This window comes from Labeo rohita, chromosome 16 (genome assembly GCF_022985175.1).
Source record: "Labeo rohita strain BAU-BD-2019 chromosome 16, IGBB_LRoh.1.0, whole genome shotgun sequence".
Lineage (NCBI taxonomy): Eukaryota > Metazoa > Chordata > Actinopteri > Cypriniformes > Cyprinidae > Labeo > Labeo rohita.
The window spans coordinates 39,208,827-39,229,026 of record NC_066884.1 but is presented as its reverse complement, the minus strand read 5'-3'; the positions used below and the strand labels follow the sequence as shown (position 1 = coordinate 39,229,026).

Sequence of the window (20,200 nt, the reverse complement as noted above, 5' to 3'; positions counted from 1 at the left end):
ATGACTCTGTGTCAACGGTTTGAGCTCTTTGACTAGAGACTGAGCGCAGTTGTGAGAGATCTGTCGTCTGCTCGTGTGATTGTGTCCGGTGAAGTGATCCGATGTGTTCAGAAGCCTCAGAAAAATTTCAGCTAGACTTGGAGATGGAGCATAGACACAATCATTTACATTTAGAAGGAGAATCCTAGCCCCCTCAAACGGTCCTTTAGCTCAGTGTCATGTTTCACACTCTCTCTAGCACACTAACCCCTCATAAACACACTTCTCAGAGGTGTGTGTGATCCGTACGCTCTCATCCAGCGCTGGCAGCACCGGGCCTTTGGTTTGGCCCGTGTATCGTGAGAGTCGTCTCCTCGCGGCTGTGTGAAAACTCTGCTGGGGCCCTGAAGACCCAGTGTGTCAGAAAACACGTATACGTATGTCACCCATCCACAATTAGTCAGAAAGTAAGGCTTTCTGGTTCCCATTCCATATATATATATATCATATTTATATTTTTTTTTTTTTTTTTTTTTTTTTTTTTTTTGTAATTGCCCATTTTCAAAACACCCTAGGATCCACCCAGACCAGCTCAGCATTGTGGTGTTGAGGTCTAATGAATCACTACTGATCTAAGACTCAGGAGAAGATGATTTGCAGGCTAAAGCTGCTTTTAGTCTGGTTGATTCGAAAGATAACAGTAAGTAGGGTTTTCTTGGAAAATTCAATTGTTACATGAGGTAAAAGCGAAAGACTGACACAGAAGTTTTCAATTTAAATGCCTTTTACTGAAGCAGTTATTTAACTATCGATTTGAGACCCTTCGACCTTTGTACCGGATGAAGACAAAGTGTGCCTGCTCTTCAGAGAGGAAGGATGTCTGAGATGATTGTGTGTTTTCTTCAGTACGTGGCCTTCTGTCTATAATAGTGAATAGTGCTGGATATCATAGAGGCCTCAGACTTCATTTAAACCGCTTCCCGTTAAGAAGCTTCTCAATACTTTCATTTCGAAGTCTTACAGACTCTGAAATCAACCTGAGAGCTTTGTGTTGATGTCTGTAGCTGAGCTCTACATGATAGTGCACCGCTACATGATGACAGCGTTCATATCGGCACGTGTACACGTTTTAAATTATTTTAAAATTAAAATTGAAATCCCTAAAAGAATAATGATTGTGACTTGTCCTACACTTTTGTCTAATCTGATGTTCTGTAGAATGAGGCTGTCCCTCGTCCTGAAACACCCGAAACTGACTAACACCTGACTGGTTCGCTGCTGTGAAACGATGCCGTTGACTATTTAAAAAAAAGGTGTGAGCGGGCCGTAAGATACTCGTCATGTGCCGGTATGGGTATGTCCTCGTTCCTCAGACCCGTGTCCTGTGTAGGTAAATTAAAAAAAAAGGTAAATTAAGGTTTGCATTTATTGGATGAGCAGCTTTTTGTCCCGGGGCCGTTTTTTTTGGCCTCATCTCTGCAAACAGTCTTTTACAGAGCGCTACCGTGGGCGTCAAACACAAGACCTGTGATGAAAAGACGCCTCAAAGATGTCCTCTCAATGAAAAGGAAAAATGTTTTAAAATTCCACAGAGAGAGGCGAGCAGGACCTGGCCTTGGCTTAGACAAAAGCACGCGTTCGCGCCGGCCCGTGTTTACTCCATCTGACGCTTGGTAAATGCGGTCGCACAAAAGCACAGGTCGCTCTCTGATGGAAATGCCAGTGAGTCAGTGTTTGGGTTTGAAGGCATTAAGTGGAAACGAATCAATGCTCTCAGGCCTTAAGAGACAAATATCACCGCTGATGCCGTGACGGCGTCTTTTCCTCACAAGGTTTGTGACTTACAAATGTCTCTGCTTGGATGACCGTGTGCATTAGATTTCTCATAATATTCACTGAGCTCAGGCAAGGAGGACGCCAACCGTGGGCCGATGACCTTCAGTGATCGCCGGGACTAAATAAAGGTAGCTTTCTGTTGATTTATCTGACGTGGACATTTGCTGTGTTGACCCTTCTGATGGATGAGCTGACGGAGGATTGTACATCATCTTCACCTGCTGTCCGCAACAATGACCGAACGACATCCGCTTCTCATCCGAACACACAAGTAGATCAAGAGAAGAGCATCATTTAAAGCAGAAGTCTCATTGTCGCCCTGCTGAGATCAGAAACGCCTTTCCCTGAAGTCACATTAAAATGCCCCTCATTAGGTCGACTGTAGTATTCGAGTCGGATATTTAAAGGTAATTCAGTGAGTGTAAATTAAGACACTACTAAAGTAACTTCATACCAGACGAACTCTATTTACTCGTTCAGAGGTCACGAGCGAGGCTGCAGCGCTCACAGAGTGAAATATGCCTGTCAGACAGGCTTCGTGTGTTTATTTAGCACTGTGCATGTATTGTGAGGGGATCTGAGAGGCGCCGGCTGATGACGAGGGGCATGATGGTTCTGGAGCGGTTCCCGAGCGCAGGTCGGGGCATGTCCTCGATGTCGTCTTCAGGGAGTGTTGGGAAACGGAGCTCTCTGACATTTCATCTTCTCTCCAGCTGCGGTAAATGTCACTTCAGGTCTGGAGAAAGATGTTCGCTTGACTGGATCGCCTCTCACCACATTTGTCAGCTCGCTGAGACCGGCCGCCTTTGATCGGGAGACGAGGCCGCGCTCGGGCGCTGGACCTCTGTGCCTGCCGCCCCCTTAATGTGGCCCGAAACGACACGCTGTCATTCTCATGGAAAGTGGGTTATCGTCACGTGCATGTGAGCAGGCTTCTGCTCCGGTTATTGTGCTAAAAGCCCCGGTCAGAAGGACCTCAGGACCGAGAGCAGTGAGAGAGATGCATTACGCGCTGCTGAAGGCCTTCGCGCGGGTCCAGATGATGCCGGTTAACCGTGGGCTTGTGCGGTCGCACAGTACATGCACACGTTTGGTTTGATGTCTTGCGTTTGAGATCAGCAAGACATTAATAATCTATGCCGTGGGCTTGCGTGTGGCTTGTTGAGAGACGTTCACATCACGTGAAGTCAGGTGTAGTCTGGATGGCGTTGTCGTACCTGGAGAGGTCATCACTCCATCACGCAGTGTTCCTGACTCCTGTTTGTGCTCCTCTGATGGTGAGATCTACACTCACTGAAGCAAAGCGGTCATTAATATCCCGATAAATGACGGGTTCCCGACACGGGATCTGTCTAGCGTGCTCACGACTTGCGTCAAGAACCCCGATCCGCCATTAATCCATTTGCCAACTTTAATTTCACTGGCTATTCATCCTGTTTAACCAGCCTTTTCCCATCATGCAGTATTTATAGCTTACAGGAGCTGGAGAGACGTGGACCAGGGAGCGAGACAGCCGTGGATAGTTGGTATTGACAGGTGGAGAGCGGCCCAGACGCGCGGGCTGATTGAAGCTGCGGGGGTCCTGCGGACGGGCTTTTAGTGGGGCATCGTAGCCACGAGGAGACGCGATCCAGCCAATCTCCCGTCAGCGAGGCTTCACAGACCTGTCTGCCGTCTTCATGCTCCAACGCCTTCCATTTAAACCTATTTGCGAGTACACTGAGGAGAAAACATCGCAAATGCGTGCGCGTGGAGAGAGGTCACGTGCGTGTGCCCCCGATCAATAATTTAGCAGAGCGACATATTTTTCACATTTTGAAGTGCTCCCCTGGTGTTTTTTGATTGCCGGGAGAACAGCCCAATAGTGACCAGACGTGCAGAGTTTGGAGTTTGTGATGAATCCTGAGGGCCGTTCGCTGAGATGAGTAAAAACCGTGATGACCACGACACGTAAGAGATCACATAAAAGACAAAAGAGACAAGAAACAGCAATGTTGAAGTTTACACTCTCTCTGGTGAGGTCGAAGTGCGTGATGTGTGTAAATGTCATAAAGGCCGACTGACCAGCTGATGTGGCGATTGAATAAACCCTCTGCGGAGAAACCTTAAGGAGTCAAAACTATAGACGAAGGAAAGGCAAGACGAGATATCAGTGACATTAAACTGCAGAAATGAGGTCAATGCTTAAAAACAGGCCTCTGTTAGCTCTCATTAGATGGGCGGCTCGGTGTGGAGGCTTCTGGGTAAAGGAGCAGAGCGTGGGCAGGGACGAGCTGTTTGACAGCTGATATTAAACATTAACACATCAATGACTTTAATCAGAGCTCATTTGCATACGTAGTCTCATCTCATCGTCAAAGTATTCACGCGCACTGGCGAACGCTCGCCCTCAAGACACAGTCAGACCTACTTATGGAGGAAGAGCCTCTCGCCGGGCCTCCGTCGCTCTCTTCGTCTGTAAGCGATCATCCACGAGAAATCTGGATGGAGGAATTCTCTCGTAAGCTCATTGTTTACCGTCTCAGATCCTTCCTGCCTCAGGGCCTGATCTCATCAATTAAGCTGATAGATGATTAATTAGATTAGAGTGGATCCAAATAAAAGATTAAATATTTTGCTTACCTGCATATCGTGTGATCAACGCGATAGAACTGTGAATATGCAAATGTGTTGTAAAATTACAGAAATATTAAAGTCTCAGGGAGCGCATGTCTGAGCTCAAAGTGGACAGAAGAGTCTGGGAGTCCCTGGATTAAAGAAGTAAGGAGAGCCTAACGGAGTAGTTCTTCCGAGCTTCTCAGGAGACACTTTTTTTAAATTGGTGCAAATAATGCAAATGTGGTTGCTTAGGGCCCCTGAAATCATTAAAGATCTGTTGGATCTGTGCTGTCGACCAGAAAACAGCACTATTGACATGAGCAGAGAGACTCGCACACACAGCATTAGTGTTGTATGGTGACCTTTGCAGAAACAACCCGTCTGTGGCACATGTGCAGTTAGTTTGTGGTGTTTGGATTCCTACAGTGAAGGGCTTTATGGAAAAGTTTGTGTTCAAAATAGAACAGCTGAAGATTTGTTTGGCAAGAGAGAGCTGAACGATTCGATTCCTGATTCCTTGAGCATCACATACTTTCAGCACAACAGTTGTTTTTTCTAAATGAGCTTTTTAATTATAGCCATTAAACTCTGTGTGGTAATTAGTGTGACATCACTTACAGCTGCACATTTGAGATTATCTGAACTCCAGAAATCACGTCCCGTAAGTGAACGCAGGTCATTCTTCGAGGTTTGCGTGTTTGGATTCCATGCGTGTGATGCGTGGGAGAAAGGTACTCCCAGCCGAGCGACGGCCATCATCTCTAAGCCCTGGGCATTATTATATTGACACATGGAGATAAAAGCTGGGGAATACAGTGACAGGTAATTACATTTTCCTGAAACGGAGACTAATCAGGGGACTCTAATCAAGGTCCACTTATCATTAGTCACAGGGACTTCAGACAAACCAAACAATTAGCCTTCTTAAGTGTTTCCCAAACATTTGTGAAACTGCTTAAAGCTCAGAACACATCGGTGCCAATCACAGATCTGGATGAGAGCCTGTCAGTGAATTCTCTGTTTGCCACATACAGCAAATGACTTCTTTGTTGCACTTGTGATTTCTACTCGCGCAGCAGGAAGGAAGAAGGAAGGAAGGCCTCCGAAGAGTTTTCCACCTTCTACAGAGTGGATTGTTTTGAGTCACGGTGTGTGATTGACTTGTTTGCATGAGGAGCTCTAGAAAGCTCCTGCTTAAACTCTGTTGTGGTTTTCTCAGCTCACGTGTCTAATGAGAATTAGCATTAACTGTCTGGGACAAAATGGAATGATGGGTGACGCTCTTGAGGAGAATGGCCTGTCCTTAAGCGCAGGGCTGTTCTCTGGATAATCGCACAGATCGCATCATTCATCCTCCTCGCTTATGTCCCTTAAAACCTCTCGCGCTTTCTCTTTTTGCTTCGGTCTGAGCGTCTCTCTGCTGGTGCTGTTGACATTTGCCCTGAAACTCTTCCTTTCTCGATCTGTGGGCAGAAAAGCGTGCGAGACGAACAGGGGCCAGAGGGGATGAGAGACCCTCAGAAGGTCAGACGTAGCCGGAGCGTCCCGGCCAGAAGCCTGAATAATTATGGATGTTGCGTTTGTGCGCTGGAGCCTGTGGTGTCAGCGAGTTTGACGGAGACGTTCCCTGGAAGAGCTTGAGTAATCTGTTCCTGGGCATTAATCTGTTCCTGGGCATTAGATGTTTCAAGATTTAGACTGCTGAAGAACTGATCTCGCATCATGTTTTGACTGAAGGTGGAAGACAGCACAGTTATTCACAATCTCTGCCTGTACTGAGACTCAAACCCGCAACCTTTGGGTTACAAGTCAGACTCTCTAACTATTAGGCCACAACTGTTCCTTAAATGATGCATTTATAGGTAGTGGTTTTTTAAATGCTTGACTCTCATACTAATTTAGCTCTAAGTATTAAAGCATTTGTGCTCCAGACATCAGTGATTCCTCAGATCATGAGTGATTTTGAGGGGACGTGGGTTTGCACTTTATTAAGTGATCTGATGCACCAGTTTCCCTTTCTGGACCCCAAAACAAAGAAACAAACAAAAAAAACAACAACTGGAAAATCCCAGTATGAATAACGAATGAGAAGCGTGAGACGCGTTTTTAGAAAAAGAACCCCAGATCACCCTGGGATGTTTGCACACTTCACTTTTACTTCGTGAAATATTCAAATCTAAGAAGGCTTAGTTGTTTGTGTTTTAGCTGGTGTTTTTCTCTTTTGGCGACAGACTCGTTCTCTGGGCTATTGTGAATGCGCTGCGTGTTAATGCGTGCGTTCTGGCTGTGGCGTGCAGCCGCAGCGGTGGTTTCTGGATCTCACAGGAGCGCTGACGCGATGGGCCCCCACCCTCGTGTCTTTCTCTCGCCTGCAGGAGGGTTTGTGGAGGGGGGCTCGTCTCCTCCATTTAAAGCCCACTAATAGGCCCCATTGTCCAGGCCGGCACTCGGCAGCTGCTGCTTTGTGCCGCCGTCCTATTCGCGGCTCGGCGCTCGGTAAAGAACTGGCTCCAGGTAGTGAATAGTCAAGGGTGCAGCTAATTTACCCCCCCGATCTCTCCCTCTGGCTTTGGGGGAGGAAAGCCAGCTCCCACAATGCTTTGCATGCAGCAGCTGAAGCAAGAGGCTCAGGTATTATCATTCTCTCTCTTTCTGTCAAAGCCGGGGAGAAATCCTATTAGGTTTTTTATTTCTCACCTCTGTTGGAAGAGGCCAGGCTTTTGTGAGTCCATTTTTTTCAGCCGCTGAACTTCTGATCTGAAGAGCTTGAGACCGAGTCGCCAGATACAGACGCCGTCAAACCCTGGTGTGCTTCTGGAGATCTGCGTGGAGAGAGAAGAAATGTTCAGACAGACGTTAATCAAGTAACTGCACCAGATGTGAATAAAGGAAGAGATCAGAGCAGAAATCTCAGTGCGTGTCACACGAGTTACACTGACTCCAGTGCTGATGGACAAATATCAGCGCTCTCTTGACACCATAAAATGGTTTGACTGATGCTTTTAGTGCTGTGTTTGGATATTCAGGGGTTCATGCACCAGAGGCACGTCAAGTCGAAACTGCACCTATAAACATCTAATCCCTAATTAAACAAAATTCTGAGTAGCACAGTAACTTTATGATCAGTCAAGTTGACAATTGGTATGAATCTTTGGACTATAACTATATCATTAAAAAATATGTATACATTCAATTTTAGTGTCTGATTACTCCAAACCTGTATGGTGTAGAGTTACAAAGAACACATTTGTGCATTATGTGATAATGAATGTGTGCAAGATTTTATGAAAATCAGCTAAAAGATGGCACTGTAATAAGCAACTCTACATTTTCACTAATATCTCCACAGTCATGTGTGTGATAGAGTCAAACTTCTTGTTTCTGCCGAATTCTTGCTTTAAATTTGTTTTCACCATCCCTTTCATTCGACCTTCAGCAAACTTTGCATACATCAGCTCTAGAGCATGCTGACAAAAAGTCATCAAACAAATGTGATGCATTCAGTTCAGTAGCAGATATGATGTAAAGTAATTTCTGATGCTTGTAGGGCTAACAGCAAATTGTAAATTTAGCAGATGAAGGCTGTGATAATAATGTCCAGCAGGAGCAGCGTTGCACAGTTGTTGTTTTTTTCCCCCAATAGTTTTCTTCAGTTTAAATAACTTAAATGCATATAAATTCACATCTCTGTTTCTCAGGAAGTGCAGGACAAATGAAAGTTGTTTGTTTTAAACAGCCAGTTTTCGATTTGTCAAAATCCAGCAAAATTGTGGTTTAACTTCAATCAGAGCATTTGCTCAGACAGAATTGTGTATTTGACTTTGTGTGCAAGCCGTGGATATTCCTAACGAGAGAGACTCTAGATTTAAAGTGTTTTTATTCTTCAGCTTGTATCCTAAAGCGAACGGTCACATCACTGATTTCATGAATCTCCAGTTTGATTTTTCATTTTGAGGTTGATGAACTGAACAGACACTTCAAACTCTGACGATCCATTTGATGTCGTCCTGAATGAGAGACTGTTGTTTTGTCCAAACCATGTAATGTCTGTATTTTATTTCTTTAAATGTCACGTCTGTCTGAAATGTATGAATTTTCATTCAGCCGCTCTCGGACCCGAGCGGTACCGGCCGTCGTGAGAGTGATTTACAAATCAATTTCCTGCTCTGCTGTGTGATGGCAAATTACAGAGGAAATGGAGGGAATTAAATGTCCCAGAGTTCTGTGCTGTGACACGTACGACAGCACCGACCCCGCCGTTTATGCCTTCGGTCACGGCAGACGGACGCAAAAAAACAGCTAGAAAGCAAAGCGTTTGTTTCACTCATTAAAATGTGACATTAATGCAGACCAGAGTTGGTGAGTTCTGAGCTGATTGTTCTGTAGCTTGTTAGTAAAATCTGTTGCAAACAGGACTGTTGGATCTCGTTTCGTAAACTCCTCTGCGCTGGATGTACGGCCGAGACGCGGTGAGGTTGAATGGGTCAGAGCTCTGTTCAGCTCCGGTAGGTGCTTAAGAGCTAAAGGTCAGGGATGAATCGACACATTGGAGCTCAGTTGTCATGAATCCTCAGCGCACACAGACCGTAAGCAGCTCTGATCGGATTACACATTGTTCTGGTGTTTCTAATTGAATGGGAAACACTTGAATCCATTGCTAAATAACCAATAAACACACATCTGTGATGGCACATCAGTTTAACTCCAAATCTGAATGAACTTCCTCCTTCACTGTTACACAGACGTATCAGTGGCGTCCATTGTTGTTTGCGCTTCAGTGTTGTCCAGCATCATCTGTTGTGTTCCGCTGACGAAAGAACGCAACACAAGTTTGCAATAAATGAGTGAGCAGCGAATAACAGTGTTGATTTTTGGGTGAAGTATCCCTTGAACAGATTATTGTAGCGATTATGAAGTTTTTTCCTGCCCGTCAGCTGCGCTGTTAAATCCCATCAGGGACTAAAAAGATCTCTCATCTAATAAGAAGAAACAGAAACACGCTGAAGGACATGCTAATGCATTAGTAAATGCGCTGCCGCATCACACATACATGCTTCGATTTTTAACAAATTGTATGCCAATTATCAAAGCTAATTTTTATGCAAATTACAGGGCCAGAGTGCATTTCTTTGCTGGTTAATTGGCTTGTAACGGAGTAAATAGAATCGTACGGCGCTGTGGGGCGTCTCCGGGTTTGTTGAGACGGTATCTGAGCTCAGAGGATGTGTAGAAGCATGTGAAGAGATCACTGGAGAGGCTGATGGTGGTTCATCTGCTGCAGGTGTTCTGATGTGTGTGAAAGCAGTGCAGGAACAGCATGACCTCCCCGTCTCGTCGCTGCTGTGCCGATGATACGACAATCATCATGTGTTCATAGAATCTGCTCTTCAACCCACCTAAACCGGATGCTTAATAGTCGGCTGCACGGCTCATTTCTTCTCAATCTAGGCCAGTGTTTCTCAGCCTTGGGCTCACAGGAGATCTCCACGAATTGTATATTATTATTTTTTGAATATAATTAGTAATATGACACTGGAGTGATCTCACTCTCTGGAGAGACACTGACCACTGCTTGGGTACTTTAGAAAACACATGATATTCAGTTCTTCAAGAATTATTTCATTAACGTGACTGTAGACTAAACCTTAAGCTACATTACAGTCTATAAACAGCTCAGCGCGTCCAGTCTGATCTCTGTGTTGAGTTAGTGAATTGTCGGCGCAGTGTGTTCTCAGAAGTGCTTTCTGTGTGTGTTTGAATGGACGACCTTCATCAGCAGATTCAGCAGTGAATGTTCTTCCAGTTCGCTTCCACATCTCTTAACGTGTCCTTTCTGAGCTTCTGGCAGACGTTCACTGATCACTGCAGAGCTGTTGTCAATGTGCTGTATTGTACATGGAGAACCGAGGAAACGCGCCTGTGACTAAACTAATCGGTGCATGAATACAGATGTACAGACTCTCGCCTGCGGTCATCGGATGTTTATCGTGCAGATTAAGCGAAGCGACACTGGGGCGGATTATGTAAAAACAGCAGCGAGTAAAAGATCTGGTACGGCTCATTATTGCTGTAAATATTCAGACAAGACATAAGCGTCTCCCCATTCTGCTGTCCTAGCATGTTAATCATCGCTGCCGGTGGAAATACTGCCGGTAGGCCGCAGATCTGGACGTCGGTGTGCTGCGATTTGAGTCTGGTCTAGATCTCCTCTCACTCCTGCTCCTAGGAGGATGTTTAAGGGAATTAGGGATGTGCGGATCTAGTCGACTAAACGGTACAGCTCCTACAGCTCCTAGTCGACACTGAAAACAATAGTCGACTACACAACAGAAAAAACATGATTTTATCATTGAAACTGCCATAATTTTAACGTTACTGTTCAAACATTTTAATAAATTCAAATTAAACTAGACTAGCAAGGTGTGGGATTATTTTTAATTAGAAGGAATCTGAAAAGTTTTGTGTAAACTGTAATATCAAATTGGCCTACAATAACAAAGGCTAGCAAATGTCAATCACGGCATTCACGGCAACCTGTCACCGCTGCGCTCCCGTCCGCGCCGTCTATTCCTCTAAACGAAGACCCACTTCGGTGGTGGGGTGGGATGGTGTGGGATGTCCAGGCGCTTTTTCAAACTCTGTCGGCTTGCTTTTCGTTTATCTCTGCGTGCCTGCAGCTTTAGTTCCTGCCGAGCGCGTTTTTTCGTAGTTTACCAGACCACGTTGATAATGTACTGAACAAAAAACGCATGGTCTTGAGTCAGTAAAATGGGCACTGTTGCCAAGACAAGTATTAGACAAGTATTTTAGATGTAGTACCGATACGGTCTTTGTCAGTCACGTGCGTTTATTATGTGTGACGTCACCGACGCGCCATTTTGAAGGTATCGTCGTGTTGAGCAGTGAACTGGAAGTATACAGAGCCGTGAAGTAAAGACCGTTTAAATCATCATACTGGAGAAACAGAAGCAAACAAGGTAGATATGGGACCGAGATCATCTCAATAGAAGTTTTAGGAACCATAACTTATATAATTTGTCATTAACAATTAACACTGATCCATATTAACATTACCTGATCGCAAAAAGTTGGAAATATGAGTGCTCTTGTTTACGGTATAAAAACGTATATTATTTACTTACAAATACACTTATGTTCTGTCTTTGTCTACCATTAATTTGCACATTATCTTATACCATTAATACCATTAAACTTTACCCTGTTTGTTCAACATTTTCCGTACTTCTTTTGGCTGATAACAAGTACCGATAAGGAGTCAATCAAAAACACATTTATGAAAATGTCATTATACATACTTTATTATAAATGCAACACTGTGTTATAAAATCAGCTTAAAAATGCATAACAGAAGATGTGACAAGCATGATGAACATCAACATACTGCTAAGTGGACACAGTGCAAGTACTACAAAGAAAGCTGAATAATAATAAAATGAAAATAAAGAATAAAAATAATATTAATAATAATGTGATGATGATTTAATGCTTCTGCCAAACATTTCTGATGACCCTTTCTACATGGATTCTTATAAGTGCTAGATGATCTGTCAAATAATTAATAGTTTGTAGGTAGAACACTTTCTGGCACACACTTTTACACTGAATGGTTTCTCTGTGAAAATCTCACAGCAGTCAATCATCGCTATACTGTGTCCAAAGGACACCACAAACTAATGAGGGATAATTTTGTACCTGTAACAGTTGTATAAAACAGTGTTTGTGCAGGCAGATCCAATCTGAGGTGCATGAAGTTAACAGAAGTGTTTAAAATGAAGTGAGAATTTCCCTTATGTCTGACACGAAAAGCAGTCTGTTTTCTTCTGGGTACACACAAGTTACATTCAGTTTGTGGCATCGAGTGGTGTCTTCTGAAGTCGACCATCTCCTCCAGCCTGGTGTCATCATCTCAGCTGGCTGCAATGTGTTTTTTTTTTTTTTTTCTTACAGTTTAGTCACAACAACCTATATGAAATACAGATATACATAAAAAATAAAAATATTAAAAATGTATTTTAGTTTGGTATTCAGTTAAGTATTTAGTTAGGAATTTCAGTAGTGAAATAAAATAAATCTCTACAGCCATGCATAAAACGATTGCGTGACATTGCATGGTACATGAGGCGTTTCTGCTCCCTGGCTCTGTTTAGTGGTGCCCTGGCAACCCCTGGAAACCTGCTTTTCATTCTTAAGGTATTGTTTTCGTTATAATGTACTGATTCAAATTAGTTATCAATAATAATTATTTTACCACTAAGCTGACATGCTCTGGCGTATAAACGGGCCGCATCTGTGGTGGGGGGACGGCGCCGGCGCAACCATCAAACATATTTTTTTAAAAGGAATCCGGCGCCACGTTCCTGACCGCATCCCTGTCTTTACTGGGTGCTTTTAGGGAACGTTTGCATTTATCCACACTTGTCATTACGCCGTATACCTGCACTACACCACTGAATAGCATTGATAACCCAAAACAACATGTGGATATAACGTTAGGTACTAAAGAAAATAGAAAATAATCACATACTTAAAAAAAAAAATCGCTTACTTACCTTTATGAAAATGTCCAGGGCAAATATGATGATTTTGCGTATCACCGCTGCTGCGCAGGCCATACGACGCTTCTTGGTTATTTCCGCTGCATGTTTTCTTTCAAGTGGGAGACCTAAAATATCTTTCCTTGTGGTCAGTTTTTAACCTTTTCTATCGTGTAATTTACCATCGCTGACTTTAACACAACAAAAACATACAATTTTGAAGCAGATCAAAAGAACAATTCTGCAACTACAGAACACCTCGGCTTTGATACCTTACAAGTGGCGGCGACACCCAAAATGCGATTCTCGTGAGTGTGACGTCACCTGACAAAGACCGATTATATACACGCGCACACACACAGGTTTTTTTTAGGGGTATCTTGCTTTTAGACTAGTCAGATACAAAACTTTAGTTTAAACGACTAGCAAATTAGTCGTTGCGCACAATCCCTAATTTTGCCCATGTTTTTGTTATTTAAAAAAAAAAATGGATGTCTCTCTTATCTGACCTGTCCGTTTCAGGTCTTGAAGCGTTTGTTGACGAGCTGAGTGAATCAGGTGTGATTGATTAGGAAGAGTTGGAATAGCCTCCAGGAGCAGGGCTGAGAAGCACTGGTTAAACCAGGGTTCCTCAAATCTTGCCCTGGAGGGTCAATGCACTGCAGAGTTTAAGCCCTGATCAAACTCACCTACCTGTGATTTTCTAATGATCCTGAAGACATCGATTAGCATGCTCAGGTGTGGGTTGAACTAAACCCAAAGGTGGAATTTGTGAGCCAGATTTGAGGATGCCTGGGTTAAACCACTTATTTGAACTCTAATGACAGGGCTCCAGACTGCCACTAAAACGGTCGCATTTGTGACCAAAAATATTAATTTGCGAGTGAAGTTTTTGCTGAGGTCGTCACCGGTGACTGTATAAAATTGCATGTTTGACTTAGAAATTTGCCTTTTCCTGATTGTTTTGCGATTGCATGTTTTAAGTGGACTTAATAAACTGAGACGATGCGCATCAAAGTTAAAGTGGAAAAAGACTGTCAAAGAGTCCTCATTTCTGCCCAACAGCAGCGCTGACGCACCTGATAAACAGCTGAGAGAGATCGAAATGACGGAGATGTGCGAAGTAAAAGTGCACAAAGGCAGTGTCTGTTTGCACGACTTGAACAAACTACAAAAGGTAAAGCTGTCAGCTGTGTGGACGTTAACAATACCGTTAACAATTCTCGTTTATAATCGATACTACTATTTCTTATCAAGATCTTTAGTCTGTGTGCTGTGTTGTGTTAATGCGCGAATGGTGAACTTCCTATTTGTAGCACACTTGGAGTCCAGTAACTGCAAAAATCTCAAAATCATATCGAAATTCAATTAATAAAGACAGCTTTGGCGCTCCTTAATGCGGTAAGAGCGATCGCTTTAGCGGAAAAGTGAACCCATTATATCTTTCTCTTTACTACTATAGTATGAAATTAACATGAATGAACATCAAGAAGTGTTTTATAAGACAGTCTACAGTCCAGCTAACTGAAATGATTCATGTAAAAGCTCATTCAGTGTTTCAAACTGCAGAAAATGTGTAAACAATGAAACGTAACAATAGATTTGCCTCAGAATAACCATTCAGCATCAATAAACTCATCAGTCAGCTAGAAAAAATAACTGTAAAAAGGAGCATGTTGTTAAATGTATGCGCTATATTGCATATTCATATTTTTACTTGACCTGTTATCTACATGACAGGAGAATGCAGGGAGCTAAAGATGAAATTCATTACCTTCTATAAAATTGCATGTTACTAATGAAGAAAAACAGACTGGATGTGTGAAAGTCATGTGACAACATTTGTAGGATGAATTGAGGAGGAGCCCAAACTACACTCAGTGGCCAAGTGATGCTTATGGTCCATGATATTGGCACAGATTCTGTGTAATAAACAAATATTTGGGACTGTATATAGTTCTCAAGTTGGAGAAGACATTTAGTTCCCACTTTAATTAAACCTTAGTTCCCAGGACATCTACAAGATGGATTAAAATACTGGTACAAACAAGAAAAGATGTATGACTAAAGTATGACTAAAACGTTAAAGTGTTAAAAAATAAATAAGCAAATAAAACACGTTTATTCTGTGGCACCTAAAATATAATTTGGCGCCTAGTTTTGTTTCTTATAGAAGGCAGTGGCTGCTTAGTTGATTTTTCTGTTTGGAGCCCTGAACAATGGTGAGATTCATCTCATGGCAAACGTCCAGTCTGTCCAGGGCTTGTTTCTGGAGAGCTCACAGTGGTCATGGTGGGATTGAGTGTTCGGGGCTGATGGGATCAGACTGAAGCACACACTGCCCTCTGTTTGCACATCACTTTAAGAACATTACGTGATGTTAATTATTCACAAGCCAAGCTCAGCTTTAAATAAGTCTGTGTGAAAGCCAATTAACAATTTAGCTTTATTTTCACTGGAAATATTCACTCAAGCGCAAAGTGTATCGTTTCAACGCGGTTCCACCCTCCACAGTGCAGTTTAATGACCCTCCCAGCGAGTTCATCTGATCCGCTCCGACGTGTTCCTCAAAGCGTGAGCTTCACGACGCAGCTTCCTCACAGAGCGTGTGCTGTAATGTCTTACGCAACCGGGTTAAGATAAGAGAGAACAAACCGCTCGGCAGGAGCTGTAGCGCAGCGACACCGTCCCGTAGAGCTGGAGGATACAAGAACACGCCGCGGCCCTGTTCTGACACGTCAGCTCCCTGACCCTGGGTTTCCTACGGAGAGGACCGGGTCGAGCGCTTCAGCGCAGGAAAGGCTGGACCGCACCGGCGCACATGGACCGCAGATCCAGCTGTTTCCTGATGCGACACACTTTTCCTCACATCCACGCTCCCGTCTGGATAGGGAACGCTCTTTCCACACCGCCCCGTTTCCATCCCTCGCTCACATTCCCCTTCCTTATTGCTGGAAAAAGGAACGGCCCGTGTGCAGATCACATCAGCGCGTGTCGCGTATCCAGGCATACGCCAGGGTTCAGGTGATGGAAAGGCGCTGGGGAGGTGTGTGCTCATCCTGTTTTCACCGCATGCCTAATGGCAGCCGCCCCGCTGCGTCATATGGGTTAATTGACTATGTTTTGTGGGGTTGCATGATTACATGTCCCACGGTGCCATGACCCGGCCCTGCTGAAGCTGTCACCAATGACGGAGATCCACATTGACTGCGTTATTGCACACTGACTGTGCCGATACAACGACCCCTGTGAATGAGGCATTAAACATGAGCTGCGGTGCCCCTCCAGATGTTGCAGTGATCCAGTGACACGTTTTGGACCCTGTTTGCACTGGTATTTATCACAGTCCAGATCTGATGTTAAACCTCTGAGTTTCTCTGTTTCATGCCCAGAGTCACTATATCATGACATTTCACTGTAGTCAGTGCTGCCCATTCTGATGCTACTCGAATGGAGACCAGCTGAGTCCTGTGTGCTTCAAACTTGCACTGATCAGAAAACACTCTAGGAGTGTTAGTGTTCGGCAGACTCTGAAGACCACCGTCTGTTGAGTCTGAAATCTGAGATATCATACGCTTGCTCTGACACACACACACAGACTTGTTTCAGTCATTTTCAGTCCAGATCGTCGTGTCATTTGGACAGCTGTGATTAAATGGAGTGACGTTAAATCATCTTTTAGCTGCTGAATAGCGCTGAGAGAAAACGCCATTATAATGATCAGCTGATGTTCAGGAAGCACTAACCTTCTCTTCCCCTTTGCTGGCACTGCATCAATAATGCAAGCAGAAGGACACACATCAGAGCCGCCGCTAATGGTCTTGATCTGGACTTAACGCTGACTTCAATTATCAGCGTGGATATGGGCTCTCTTTCACTCGCTCGCTCACCGCGTTAAAGTCTCATTATGACTTTGCTAATCATGTCTCTGCATGTTAAGGGCGTCCAGCAGTGCTGCTGAAGTTTGATTGGGCATCATGAAATGATGGGCCGAACCTTGAACGTTTCCCAACCGGGTGGTGATGCTCAGTCAAAGTTGCCGTTATGAACTGCCTCCCATTTAGAGACCGAATGACACTTGTCTTTTATTATATCACTGTGCATAAATCTAATGAGCTGTTTACGACACCTACAAGTCAGGCTCTGTGAATCCTGTCCTGTCTGTTTAGTAACTAAAGGTCATTTTGCTTTACAGCTTTTTTTTTCTTCTTTTTTTTTTTTTCCAAATCCTAAGCCATTTTCCATTCTGAATACAGAACTACTGGAATTTAATTCTCTCTGTTGAATGTGAAATATCTTTGTTTAATCGACATGACTCCTCTTGTCTTGCAGAGGGTGTCTGTGAGATCTGGCTGACCAGCGAGGACACGGGTGCGTACGGCAGGGACATCGGCACGGACCTGCCGTCTCTGCTCTGGGAGCTGGTGAAGGAGATCCCGGAGGGAGCGATGCTGCGTCTGGGCATGACCAACCCACCGTACATCCTGGAACATCTGGAGGTACGTCGTCTTCCTCAGACAAACCGTCTGACTGCCTGTAGTGCACATCACCGTTAAGATCTAGCAGCAGATGAAACCACCGCGGTGCAGCGGCACACAAAAACTATGGTTCACTCTGTACCTCGGCTTTGAAGTGACTTTCAGTGTGTTTTCATTACAGCAAGTGGGAAAAATAAACCAGATTTTTTTGTTTTTATTTTTTATTAAACGTTGGTTTATTGAGGGGAAAAAAAAAAAAAACTTTGCTAAAACTGGATAAAACTGGTTTCACAGAGACAGGGTTTAGACTAAACCAGGATTAGGCCATTGTTCAATTAGCACATTTAAGTCTTTTTTATGTTAAAAACATTACTTGAGTGCATCTAAAGACAAAACAAATGCATTGATGTATTTTAAGATCAGTTAGTGCAAGTTTCTTTCAGTTGAAACAGCTCAGATTTGCATTTTGGTCTAGGACTAGGCTTAAGCCTTGTTTATGAAACCGGGGGGCAGATGTAAGTCATGCACTGAGGAAGACATGTCTTCAATGCATCTGACAGGTGGGCAGGCTAATTTAAACTCTGTGCTAGGCTCTGTAGTTTGAAATGCTTAACCAAAAGACCCATACTAAAAAATATATCATACAAATACATGTTCCATTACACCTCTGGAGACACACATGTTCTGTCTGGTGCTTCAAACTGCAGTGTTTAGCTTTTTCTTAGATTTTTACTACATTCGTACCCTAATAAATGGCAAATTATAATGTCATCTGAGTAGTTTTAGTGTAAGCAGGTTGTGTTATGTTCTTGTTGTTTGTGTGAACAGGCCTTTGTTGTATCCATACGGTTGTTTTGTAGCACATAGGAGTGAGCGTAGCAGCAACCCCATCATTCGAGAACAATACCCAGAATGCCGTGCGTTTCCCCTTTTGAGCCCCAGATGCCGGGGACGCTCGTAATCCCTCAGACGGCTGCGAGAAGTGCTGGGAGAAGCAGTTTTAATTTGCAGAGGGTTAATTGAGGTTGTAATTTTGTCCCCCGATGTATAGGTTACGTTTATGCTCTGTTACATTCAAATTAAAAAGTGATGATTTTTTTCCCCCTAAATGAAAAGAAATAACAATTAAATGCTAATTAGAAATGTAGGCGTGCTTGTATACGTGCTAGAAGATGGTTATTTCTTTTTATGTGCTAATTTGATTTCCGTCATTGGACTATTTGTCCTTATTTCATTTCCACATGCTCAGCAAGTATTTTAATTGCACGTCGTTGCTTCGATGCGTCTAGTTGTCTTACGGGAAGCGGCAACTCTTAAAGAGATTGACGTTCTGTATTGGCGTCTGCTGCATGAACAGGTGAGAGTGTCACGCGTTCGCTCGGCGTAAGGTACGTGGTGTTGATGTTACATCAGACGCTCGAGAGAATGAGGTGAAACGGTTTTCACTGGTGATGGAAATAACGAGTGGCGTCTCGAGAGATCACGTCACACAGACAGATGGGCCGAAATCACACGTCTTCTCAAAACTCACCAGACGCGTTAAGACGCGCTAACACTAGAACTTTCCTCTTCTTATGGGAACACATCCCTCTGACTTTAACAGATCCCCTCCATTTACTGGCTCTGAAGTGTTTTTTTTTTTTTTTGGTGGTGGAGAGCTTTCGCAGCACTGGTAAATGACTGTGTGATTTGGGAGGTTGTCTGACACTCTTTGAGGAGTCATTTAGCAGCATTAGAGGTGTTTAGGAGAGCAGATGTGTGATTTATGGAGCCTCTGTTCAGCGTCTGAAATGGCAGCAGCACCTGTCAGACAGGAGAGGACTGATCAGCGGCGCGAAAGAGAAAGAGACCTTCCCGTGTCACTTACAAAATTGACTCTTTCTGTAGAAAATGGGTCTTGAGTGCTAATAATTGTGCTCTTATGTGTAGAGAAACCATCTTTAGACAGGTGTGCACATTCACACAGTGCTTGTGTTCAGGGTTTTGGAGAAGGCACGTGATGCGTGTCTCAGCAAACACTAATGAGAATAACACGATGATGAACTGAGGAACGGTGGCCCCTTCGTTAGTGTGAATGATCAGATCGTATGCAATCACTGCAGGTAAGGAGAGTTTCAGCGTTGCATTCAGTCTGATCAGAGAGTGTGGCAGAGCCCGATTTAAATGCAGAAGAGCTGGAGCTTCAACTTTCACTTCCGTGTGCTACTGATTACACAAGTCTCTTTGATGTCATCTTATTTCAGGAAGCAAAACTTGGCGGCCTGAAAATTCAGCTTTTCCAAAGCCGGAGCGTATCGCCTTCATTATACAGTCATGAAATCTGACCCGCCGGTTAACCCGCCGCGGAGCGCGCCGCACCGTACATGAATACCATAAGAGCTCTGGGGCTGCGGAAATCCAAAGACAGGCTCTCAAATCATATCTTTAAACTGAGATACAAGATCTCCGTGCTCACCGCTCCACCCGTATACCTGAGCACTATCCGAGCCTTGACCTCCAGCCCGGTAGCGTCCGTTTGCGACGCGCTGGAACATTTTGCACCGGAAAACGTGGAGTACGTTAGCCTTCGCATTTTTCCATTGAAGAGGCTTTGAATCGCTGGCCGGCATCCGTGTAATTCGTCGGCGCTTCAATCCAGCAGGTCACGGGAAGTCGCCTCATTACGACGAGCCTTTCTGAGAGCGACACGAGAGCGCTTAGCTGTGATCTGAGTGTGCGCTCTGCTGTAGTGCCCTTCTCAGTGTTCTCTCTCAG

The 20,200-nt window shown here is 44.0% G+C and overlaps 1 protein-coding gene across 1 annotated transcript in view; it reads left to right on the top strand.

Moving 5' to 3' along the window:
• Positions 1-20,200, top strand: part of cdkal1 (CDK5 regulatory subunit associated protein 1-like 1) — a 239,802-nt gene that overhangs the window by 128,005 nt on the left and 91,597 nt on the right. The window contains exon 9 of the mRNA XM_051131261.1: positions 17,301-17,467. Within this exon, the coding sequence (XP_050987218.1) occupies positions 17,301-17,467 (167 nt within the window). The remainder of the gene's footprint in view (positions 1-17,300; positions 17,468-20,200) is intronic.